Source organism: Plectropomus leopardus, chromosome 2, assembly GCF_008729295.1.
Source record: "Plectropomus leopardus isolate mb chromosome 2, YSFRI_Pleo_2.0, whole genome shotgun sequence".
NCBI lineage: Eukaryota > Metazoa > Chordata > Actinopteri > Perciformes > Serranidae > Plectropomus > Plectropomus leopardus.
Window position 1 is genome coordinate 3,957,655 of NC_056464.1, and position 12,348 is coordinate 3,970,002.

Here is a 12,348-nt window from a genome sequence, read left to right on the forward strand (position 1 = left end):
TCATGATAAATCCCTCCTATGTGCCACTGACTGCTCCACTTGAAAGGCTTGGAAATCACGCAGCCAACTCGACTCTACATCACTTTGGTTTTTCTTACTGAGACTGACGCGTCTGACGGCGTTTTTTTTTTCTTGAAAAGCATCAGTCAGAGACGCTCCTCAGTCAGCTCTCTGCTCCCCACAGCGGCTCCACCTGGTCTCTCTCCCTCTGAGCCTCACACACACATCCTCATCCGCATCTTTTTTCTTTCTTTTTCTACTTTTGCAGTTTTACCTTTGCAGCAGATAGCTTTAGACTCTCCATCCAAGCCTCTACAGCATGTTGGACCCGTCTTCCAGCGAGGAGGAAGGAGATGAGATCCTGGAGGTGGAGCGCAAAGAGGTGGCGGCCCCGAAGAGCCTCGGAGGAGCCCGGCTGTCACCGGGCCGAGCCTCCGACGGCAACGGCAGCGCAGGGCTGCAGCCCAGGGGCCGAGGGAGCGGCGGTGGCCGACCCTCCAGCCCCAGCCCCTCGGTGGGCAGCGACAAAGAAAAAGAGGACCTGGAGAGAAGATGCAGAGAGAGGAGGAGGAGAGGAAAAAGAGACTCCAGCTGTATGTGTTTGTGATGCGCTGCATCGCGTATCCGTTCAACGCAAAGCAACCCACTGATATGGCCAGGAGGCAGCAGAAGGTAAGAGCAGTGTGGAAAACCCAGACAGACACAACTTCAGAGCTGTTCTTTAGACATCCGTCACTTCTAGCAGCCATCGCTGAGATTCATGACACCAACTGTTGCTTCCACAGTCGCACCATGTCGCTGAATGCTCCAATATTCAAGAATGCGCAAATATAACTCAGTTTACTCTGTATTCGGAAATAATTCTTCACATCTTGAATTTATTGCACAACACACGAGGATTAATACTTTTATCTGTCGACAGTGATGGATGGAGGGCAGTCTGACATGATAGTTACACTACCTCACTGCACAGCACGAGCAAATGTCGACTGGATATCTCTCTTTCTTTTTTTTTGGAAATATCTTCTGTTCTTTCTCCTTCCACACAACATTATGGAAGGCTGATGACAAAGCTAAACTGCAAACGAAATCCAAACTAAAAGACGTACACAGGTGGCAAAAAAGGATGACATGCGCGCGCGCGAGAGACAGCGCCAGCATGTGTATCCATGTTGTTCCCACCCATTATAGTAGCTCCTGCATATGTGAATTACCTCAGGCCACAGAAGCATCAGTGCTGTCCCCTCCTCCTGCTCGTCTCTAGCCGAGCTCTTATTAGAACAATCTGTTGCACCGCTGCCACTAAATGACATCCTCAGTATGGGAGGGGGTTTCTCTACAGCCTACACTCCATGGCTGTGATGTGGCCCTTCAGGAATATCACTATACCTCACACAACCTGAGGTACATTAGAACACCATGAAATATGACATTTTTTGTAGTGCTATTTCTTAACTGTGTGGGGGGGGGTCTACAGACTCCCAGTGGTATGTACCGGTACTGCATGCAATTCAACACAGCATGGTCTACATATTACACTGTAGGTATCCTCCTGTGTCTGCTGTTGACGTTTTGGGATGCCGCAACAGAAGGCATCCCAGGATACAAAAGCACATGATTAGAGAAAAAAAATATCAGGGTTTGGTTCTGCACTCATACAGGAAGTGAACACCACACTCCCTGGTGAAAGTCCGGGGTTTATTGGACCACCATCCCTCCCACACAAGTCAAGTCAGCTTTACAGTCTTGTATCTATATGCACAGTATACAACTGAATGAAATGCTGTTGCTCTCGAATCAGTTGCCAAAGAAATTACATAAACAAGGCAGTATACATCATAAAATATAGGACACTATACTTGTATACAACATTATATAAACAAGATAAAAAAGACTTAAAAATGCATGCATATATATATATATATAAATATATATATATAAAATCAATTGAATTCATTAAAAATAGCATTAATTAAATGCTCTGTGATTAATTAATCTAAATTAATTGCATACATTCCTTTTTTTATTAAAGTATTTTTAAAAATTCAATTCATATTTATGAGCACAAATTCCACTCATCAGTGTACAACGGCATTAATTTTTTTCTGTGATTATTTAATCATAATTAATGCGTTATTTTGACAGCCCTAATGTATATATACATATATGTGGCTTTTTAACAGCTGTAGATTGACAGCCTCTAGTGGCTTTAACAAAGCACTTTACAAACTCAGGCAGTCAGAAACCTAATTTATGAAGTGTCGCGCAAAACCGTGTTTCTTTTATCAGGTTAACAGATTATGAGCATCTGTGTTAGCTCACAAAGGCTGTGCTTGAGGAAGTTGATTATTTGGCCATGAACGTGTGCATATTCCCATGACAAAGACCCACACCAGGGAAGCTTTACTTTGGCAGCCAATTACTAAAATAAAGGAAAAATCAGTGTTAGTATCTGTGCGCCATTCTGTCTAAAATAATTCAGGCATCCACAGTTTGAGTTAACCCAAACAACTCTATATTGATTCTGCTGTTCAGCTGAAGCTGAATCAATAATTCAGTTCACAACTTCTCAACACTGAATGTCTTTGTAAAATTAAACATGTGAAAGTAAGAAGAAGCAGGGCACTCTCTCAGTAAAGTGTCTGTCTTCAGATTGCAACAGCCAAAAACATAACAAATCTTTTTAACCCTTTGAAACCTGGGAAAGGGGGGGAGTGGGATGAATCAGCCAAACTGAGGTGTCAGCCTGACTTGTGATCCTCTTTGGAGAGAACAGGCAGTGGCTGGCCATGAACAGACTGCTGTGTCTCTATCAGAGGTCAGCTCACACTTGTGATTAGATATGGTGTTCAGTAAGACATCTGAGGATTGTATGCAGCATTCTCACTTTATTAGAGTAACAATAAACCTACTTGACAGTGTGTCATCTTCTGGCTTCAGTGTCGTGCTGAAAATGGGAAAAAACATGTTAGCAAAATTTTAAGTATTTACAACTTCAACTTAAAAGTTAAAGGTATACTATGCAGGATTTTCCTAAAAATCATACCCTCTGCTTGTATTTTCTTCTTATTTTTGTTTACTTGAGATTTTTCTCAACCTGTGTCAACCTTTGGATAGTCATGGGAAACCCCCAGCCAATAGCAGCATGGTGTGGCGTGGCGCGGCAGCTTTATTTGTATACATTTTATACAACAGGGCAATTCAAAGTGATTTACACAGTAATAAAATATAAAAAACATTATAAAAGATACAGATTTACAATAAAAGAGAAAAGAGATAAGATATACAAGGTAAAATCAATTACTAAATGATTTTTAAAAAAATGATGAGGTTGGGACCCTATTAAAACATAACATAACATAACCACCAGCAGTGGTGGAAGAAATTCTAATAAAACACTTGTTAAAATTCCTGCATTGAATATATTACTGTGAAGTAAAAGTATGTAAGTGTAATCAGGAAAAGGTACTTGAAGTATTCAAAGTAAAAGTAATCAATGTAGAAAAAAATCTCCCAAAAAACCCAAATGCCCTGAAAACTTAAAATTATAAATGAATAAAATGCAAAGGAGATGAAAAACAAACAAAAAAACAACAACCCCAAAACTCAAAATTATAAAAAAAAAACCCCATCCAAATGATAAGAAAACAAAACTCAAAAGTATTTTAGAAATTTGAGGAAAAAAAATTCAAGGTGATAAAAAAATAGAACCCTCTCCCCCTCAAATGATAAAAACACCCCTAAAACTCATACTTACTCAGAAAAAAAGAAGAAAAAAAAACCACCCAAAAAGGAAAAAAAAACCCCTAAAATTCATTATTATTTTTAAAAAGTATATAAAGATACCATGTTTATCACAATAGTTGTCAACTTCTTTCCTATCAATTTAGTGATTCTTTCATCAAGTAATTGTTGCAGTTGTACTTGTATAAACTGTTTAATTTATAACAAAACTCTTTTTAAGGTTTTATGCAAAAATGGTATTTTTTAGAGTAATATAAAGCTTTCTTACAAATGTAGTGAAGTTAAAAGTACAACATCTCCATCCAAAAATGTAGTGGAGTAGAATTTTATAGTGACATGAAAAGAGAATACTCAAGTAAAGTCAAAGTACCTTAAATTTCTACTGAAGTACAGTACTTGGATACACAAGTGTAAGCTCTGTAAAATGTGTAAATACCTGTGCTCATTATGAAGGAAAATAAAACTGGTAGCACAGTCACAGTGTTCACATAGGCCAGGCAGCCTGCCACACACACACACACACACACACACACACACACACACACACGCACACACACACAATTTCGCCATCATCAGACAGCCATATGACTTTCACTGCTTTACAGCTGTGAGGTAATTCTAATTTCTCCATCAGGTCATTTCCGTTAATGTGTAAAAACAATCACTTTCAGTGGACATAAATATAGGACAAATTAAAAAAAAAATGTATTCCTGTTAATCATAGACACAAACACATGGGAAAATAGGGTCCACTGGAGTTCCCCTTTTAGTTTTGTTAGAAAAGTTTTCAATTTCTTACAGCAACTGCTGTAATGGAGCCAGTGGAGCCAAAGTAGCCCCAGGAGCATGCTTAAGTTCTCAAAGAAAGACAGGTGAAGATCCTCCTCCTGTTTTCTCCATGTGTCACACAAATGAGAGCAGATCAGCCCCTCAGTATTCACCATAGTTCCTGTTATATTATGCCTGTGTCAACATGTTATTTTGGTGTCATCATGTGACTCTTCATGTACTTCATTGTCCCCGTGAGATGCTCCTCCAACTCTGGGGAGTGCATGATGAAAGACACTTTGATGTGCAGTGAGGGGCTTTCACTTCACTGTCTTCGTGTATGAAGTGATGCATAAACTGATGGTGGTTACGAGCACATTTGTTGACTACACCCACTTGCAAACTTGTCTCTTAAAAATAGCAAGCAGCTTTGTAATACCACGCTGACTAAAACTGAATGTAAATGACAGATTTCAGCATAAAGAGATGTAGTGGTGGAAATGATAAATAGTGCATTTAAAACATTAAAATGCTCCTTACATTAATGCATAAGTAGTAATTTCCGTCCCAAACCACCCACACCTGCATTTGTTTTCATCATAATTAATAATTTCTCTCCCACGCTGAACTCGCTCAGATGCGAAACATTAGAAAAGCTGACTCATAGGTGCAAATACTCTTACTCAGGTAGACACAGACATGAGTAACTTTCATTCATCATTTGTTCATTCATTGCTAAAAAAAAGAGGAAACTGACTGATCCAGATTTTCGAAGCAAAGAGAGGATGGAGGAACAAAGACATTTTTGTCACAGATTACTGCTATAAGTTGAAAGAACACTGTAAAAAGCTGAGGAAGGCGTTTGAAAACACATCAGCGTCCCGATTCAGACACAATGTCAGAATCAGTCTGTGTTACGAGAGGATATGTAGAGGTAGACAGAGAATGAAAGTCTAATTTGACATTCTGTGTTTAGATCACACTTTGGAGCTCATACGCCTTCTCAAACACATTTGCCAGTCAGCTGGGAAGTGGGTGGTACTGCGCTGGGCTTCAGAACTGTGGGCTGAGAAGAGATGAAGCCATGGCTGTTCCTTGTTAAAAGGTTTCCTTAATTTTTAAACCTGTCTTGTGACAAGTTGGGAGTTTTAGGGCTTCAAAGCTTTGTTGCAGGTAGAGCTGCTTTGGAGGCAAAAATAATCTCAGTGTTGAGTTAAACAACAATAAACCAACATGTTCTCATCCTGTGTTGTATTGCCGCTTTGCAGTGGATTTCCGAGTCTACATAGTATGCTCTAAGGTATCCTCCTGCATCTGCTGCTGACATTATGGGATGCTTTTACCCTGATGTCAGCCTAAAGCACACGGTGCGATTATGATGCACATGGTTATGTTTAGGCAACAAAAGCACATGGCAACCAACACAGGGACGACAACAAAAGCACATGCTGGCACTGATGGTTAGGATTAGGGCATGGAGGCACATGGTAAGGTGCAGAAAAAAAACCCATCACATTTAGACAGGAAGCAAACAGTCCGGGGTTTGCTCAACACATCGACTGCCCCTCCCACCCGCCCTATAGCCAACTTTGTGTTTCTTGTATAACATCGTTGCTTTCGGTGCTTTAACCTGACACCATCATGCAGCTTATCATGAGGTTGCAACAAGTTCCATCTGGCCAGCTGGCGGTGTATCATTGCCCTGTGAACAGTTCTGTCTGGCCGTGTTTTCAGCTGACACCGTCCAGCGGTGTATCACGCAGACACAAAAAGTGGCTTTCGGCATCGAGACCTTACGCCGAAAGCACTGGAATATCGCCAGTATTTGACTACTTGAATGAAATAAGCTGACATAACAAATAAAGCTGTTATGGTGAAGATGTTAGCCAACTTGATAACAATTTACATTAAAGCTTGGTAATACAACATATTCTCATAGAACAGGTGATAAGATATCATACGAAAATGTGCCTACAACAGTACGTATGAAATTAGCACCCGTGAATTACATTATGTCCTCAACGTAGAGTTATTTAATTAACGTACAGTTGCAGAGGTTAGTTTTTGGCAATAAAAGTTACTGTGGTTATGTTTAGGAAAGGAAACATGGTGAGGATGTACCTTAAAATGATTAACTCAAAGTTCACAGGGTTATGATCACGTGTCTCCAGAGGAAAGGCTGAATTTTTGTGACCCATTCGAAATACGTAAGATACAAATGAAATTAGGTGCAATGCTTTTCGTAAGAAAACATATGAACAGTCTTTAGAGCAGCGTGAATTATAACATAATAATAGTCGGGTAATAGTTTTATTGTTGGTGGGAAATAATTAGGCAATACCTTGCAAGTATCACAATATAATAATAGTCATGGCTTGGTATTAAAAATGGATATATCTGGGTAATGTCAATGTTAATTTTGTGAACAAAAACTATGCAGAAAAGTATTTGTCAACTACATTTTTTCTTGATGTAGACGAGCAATGTATTCTGGTATGATATCCTGTAGGCAAGGCTATAAGCTGTAGGTGGGCGAACATTCGACCTAGGGAAAAGATTGGCCAGAACATAAAACTATTTGAAAATCTCCTCAGTGAGTCATATTGACAACTTATTGAGCTGGGGAACAAAGGACACGGAGAACATCTGTTCATAAGGATTTCATGATCATGAATCAAATGTCTCATTGTGTTCTCTCACTAACTTTGCCTGTTTGCCGTTTGGTTCTGGACAGGTAGTGTCCATCTGGAAAGGGGGTTGATGAGGGCTGCTAGAGTGAACCAAAACAGCTGTAGGCTGTCAAACTAAAACTAACTAAAACTAGAGACCTTCTAAGACAAATATGGGCCAGGGCCCCCCTTGCTCAGACCACACAGATCTTCCATATCAGTCTTTATTTTGATCTCAGCCACGCAATCTCAGCCTGTAAAGTTTAGTGACTGCATCTTGCTTGGTAGTTATGCTATTGCAGCGACAAAATCATTCCTCAGACAGACATATAAATACCTGGATAAGTACTCAAAACTGCTTGTATGGAAGTTCCTGCTGTAATATGTGTCTCCAGGACCACATTTTCCCTGAGCAACCTAAGCAAATTGGTTTGATATCTTTCAAAAACATGGTGAGAAGGCAATTAGCAACTGAAGACATGGCCCAAAAAAAACAATAAATTAGTAAAAAAAGTTACAAGAAAATAACCTGAAAATAAGCAAATTTAAAAAAGTACATAAACAAACAAACAAACAAAAGGAAAACGATTATTTTGTAAAGAAATGTCTATGTATACAATTTATTCTGTAATGTAATTTTAAAAAAAAAATTAAAAATATACTTTTTTGGATTTTACCTTTTAAATAATTTTTTTATAACCTCCCCTTATAAAAGTACTTCATGTCATGTCACTTTTTACTTTTTTGGGCAATATGTGGGTCATTTCTTGTAAAGTTTGTCAGTGACTTTTTTCAAAGTTTCAAAGGGTTAAATATCTCGTGAAAGGCATCTGAATGCAGCAAAAGAAACCTGATGTTGATCCAGATATCAAAAGGTTGTTCTTAGGAAATGGATACAACTGAGCATGAGCCACATACTGTGATAAATGAAAAAAGGTTTTCAAGCGTAGCATCAAGAAGCGATGATAGTGGTTTTTGAGGAGTTATTGTTTGAACCCCAGTGAAGCTATGTTGATACACCTACTTGACATTCTGTCTGATGAAAACATCTCCTTTCATTAAACCCCCACGAGCCTCTGTTTCACTCCTGTGATAAACTATCTCTAGCACGGCTGATTGTATTTACCATGCCAATTATGGAAGAGCTGGGAAAAAAATGATGATGCTGAAGACACATTTTATAGTTATGTGTCATGCATACATACAATCCAAAACTTTGTTATAAAGGATTTTTCCATTTAATTTTTAAGATGTTTTTGTGTATTCAAGTAATTTCAACAATAGGAGAATTCAGGGAATTATCAGTGTAGCATGTACACTACAGAGCAAAATTAGACTTTTCTCTCTCAGTAGTCAAAGAAGTAATCCTAGTTTTTAATTGGACAAATAAACATCTGTAGCCTAATGCTGTCTGGATCTCTTTTGTTTTTATTCACATTGCTTTTCTCTCCTAATCAGGCCAGGGGGGATTAGTATGCCCAGGTGAGACACTCAACACCAACACAATCAGGCCATCTGTCTGCTTGTTTTCTGCACCACAATAGGTATTCTGATAAATCCACTCCTCTTTTCTGTCCTTTCATTATGCTTTTGTCATTTTATTCAAAATTGGCTTGGCCTTCAGCGTTCATACACATTTATAGCAATAAATTTCCATGACTGTTCCGTGTCTTTGAGGCAAATTTTCATGACCACTACTACTCTTATGGATGCTCCTCATCTTTTTTCTTTTTTTGTACACTGAAAACACAAAAAGGGCTACTGTTCACACAGGCAGAACCAAAAGGGATGGTGTTATCTGCTTCCTCGACCACACCGTTCTGATATCAGTGGTAACTGTCGTATGAGCGCAGTGCAGAGAGCTCATGATAAGCTAGCCAGTAGGGTACACGTGCACTAACATGAACACAGAGCCACCATAAGAAGCCCTAGAGAAGCTTAGTAAAAAGCAGCAGCAAACAAAGCAAGAGGGAAAAAAACTAACTTACTGTGCACAAGTTAAAGAAGCTGATTGGTTCACATTTCACTTAGGTTGTACCTTGACTTAACTGTCACAAATGATTGATTGATGGATAAATGGATGGATGGATGGACTGATTGGTTGGCCAGTTGGCCAGTCGGCTGCTCAATCAATCAATTGATTGACTGGTTGTTTGGCTGGTTGAGTGGTTTGTTGGTTTGTTTGTTGGTTGATTGACTGATTGATTGATTGAAGTTACAACACACACACACAGAGTTAATGTGACTTCATTCTCTGCCCAGGACACCATTACTCGATCTACTTTATCTTTCCATAGCAAGTGGTGGTTTGCTGCTATTTTATTACTTTGAATGGTGTACACTAAATTCATTCAAACACTTTCATTTGAAAAAGGGAGAACTGCAGCATTTAAAACCTATTGAAAATTGAATGAACTGATTTTCGCCCCTGATTGACAAAAGAGCTTCTCAGCATTATTATTGGAGAACTTGGCACTCACATCTATCCAGTAATGTAGATAGGGGCTCAAAAAAGAGCAGGATATAAAAATGCACCAAAAATAATTAATAAATAAATAATACAAAATAAATAGCTATATCTCTTCCTCGTGTCCTGTGAAAGCTATGGATTTTCCCTGAACACTAACTAGTTGTCATTGCTTTCAATCTCAGTGTGCATGGCAACACAAAACCAGCCAGTTAAAGAAAGGAAAACCTTTTTGAATTATGCCATCAAAGGTTTCCATCACATTGGCGTGTGTGTTTGTGTGTGTGTGTGTGCGTGTGTTGTGGAAACGGATCAATAGCATCTGCATAATTCAAGAGGACACCATGTAGCCTGCTAATGATGATGAAAGCCTTGTCAGTTGGCCTGTTGAGTTCGTGTACAAACACACCCACACAGCTAAACGCACACACGGAACACGCATGATGCTTGAGTGTACAGAGGTCCTTTGACACATCCACTTTTAGAAAGCAATAAGTGCAGTGTAATTAGGCTGGGGGTGAGTCATCATGCCAATCTAATCTATTGAGACGTTAATACGATACTCATCATCGCCGTCTGCAGGGTTACAGGGCAATTATCATGATGGGTCCGTAGCCTTTCAGACAGCCGATCAGAATGTTCTCCACAAGCTTCCTATCTCCATGATGCCATACCAAGCACAAGGCTGGAAGGATTAACCTACCAGAACATCAAATTTGGCACAAACCAAGCAGCAGTCTATGGGGCTGACAAATTAAGACAACCTACAAGTGTCAGTAACTGCAGTTCCTCGAATGGCTACTTGAGGCTGGCTCCAAAAGTGAGTCAATCTCCATAGATCCAATAGAAATATTAAAACGTCCAACTTTTCAGCAGAAATAAACATGTTTACAGCCTGCTACAAAAAAAAAGCAGTTTCGGTTTGTAATTTCAACATTCATGAGAACTGTACTGGAGGTTAATTTTTATATGACTCACCTGTCTGCTGATGGTGTCCTTGACTTCCAGTCAAATCTACACCTTATCCACAGCGCCAGCCTCTTGCCCAAATATGGTCACTGCTGGCTCCAAATGACCAAGATGACGACGGCCAATATGCCAAACTTTGAAGGTAAAAAGAGGTAAAAATGACTGGAGTGGTTATAATCTCTGGCACAGAGTAGTTAATAAAATGCAGGCTCATAAGGATAATAGCAGATAATAACTTTAATTTTACATTATCCATCTGTAAAGTTTGATAGACTACTTTCCAAATGTAAACAAGATTTTGGACAAATTAAACACATACAAATAACAGGAACAACAATATTGTCTATAATTGCATAAATGTCATGTCTGATCAAACTATAAATTGCAAACACGTGAAAATTGGGTCTCAAGAAACATTTAAGTTTCACAAAGACATAGCTGTGCTCTTACCACGGACATTACGTTATGTGTATTTACATGCTATGACTGTTTGATCCATGTGAGAGCAGCTGAAGACGTGAATACTGGGCGACACAGCTTGAACAGGCTGCACACGCCCCTGCGGCGACAATCAGTTTCTGGCAGACGATCAATTTTTGGCATGACAGGGTAACTGTCATGTCGTCCCATGACTCACACTCACCAACGCCCGAACACTGACCAATGGCCAGCCATCAGCTTGGTGTGTCAGGGCCTTATAGGCCAGTGATGACTACTGATGACAAATCATTCTTTGAAATATGACATTCTCAAAGAATTTCCCCTTATAGTTGGGACTAGATCCTGGTAAAGATTTGAGTCATTCATAAAGACTCTTAGCCCTTAAGAAAGCTTCTAAGGTGAGCAACTATTAGGGGTAGGGAAAAAGACTTTTAATAAGCTTTAGAGTTTCTTAAGCGGAGGAAAAAATGGTAGAAATGCAAAGAGGAAGGAGAAGTATTCTACAAACGTTGGATGACAGTGAGTTAATGAAATGCTACAGAGTAGATGGTTCTGGGGTAATGTTTGTGGTTAGTCTCACAACACTTACACATTTCCCACCCTACGATATCATGAAATAAAGTGATGATAATACTAAGAGATTTGGCAACTGGAAAAATGCAACAGTGCAGCAAAAAGCACTTTCACTGTCTCATATTTTGACACAGTTCGTTTTATTTCCACTGGGTGTCCACACCTTACAGGCTCACAGAAGGGCCTGTCTGTGACAACCAATCAAATCCGCTAAAAAATTGTCATGGCTAGCAACAGGATCAACCACACCTTCCCACTAAGGTTTCTGTCCCTTCCTTGCTCAGATTTGCTCTGAGAAGTCCCCTAAATCACTTCTAAGGTCCTTTCTTTAAATCTTTAGGTTAGGGGGTTCTCTGAGAGCATTCTCAGAATGTTTGGGAATATAGCCCAGAGTCAAGAGAGCAGAAGACGAACGGACATAGAGGCAGATTTCTGTCTGTCCCTCTACTTACTGATGAGTCCTTGGATTAATCCCTAATCTGTAAATGCAGATTAGTGAAATCTATCTTAATCGAAAGCTCTACACTTTGTCTAGAGTGTGACATTACCAGCTCAAGAAATGTATCACAGAAGGTTAATTTTATTGCCACTGAATGGGAAAAGTACAGTATTTTTGGCATCAGTGCCTGTTGGCTGGTGAGAGAAGTTGGTCGCAGATCAACTTTTGCCAGAATCACTCGCCAAAAGCCTTCCCGTTCCAGTAATGAGTGGGTGGTG

At 39.5% G+C, this 12,348-nt stretch overlaps 1 protein-coding gene across 1 annotated transcript in view; it reads left to right on the forward strand.

Annotated features, from left to right (window-relative positions):
- The first annotated feature begins 319 nt into the window (after nt 1–319).
- cadpsa (Ca2+-dependent activator protein for secretion a) overlaps nt 320–12,348 on the forward strand; it is a 200,869-nt gene continuing 188,840 nt past the window's right edge. The window contains 2 exon segments of the mRNA XM_042495019.1: nt 320–544; nt 547–672. Of these exon segments, the coding sequence (XP_042350953.1) occupies nt 320–544; nt 547–672 (351 nt within the window).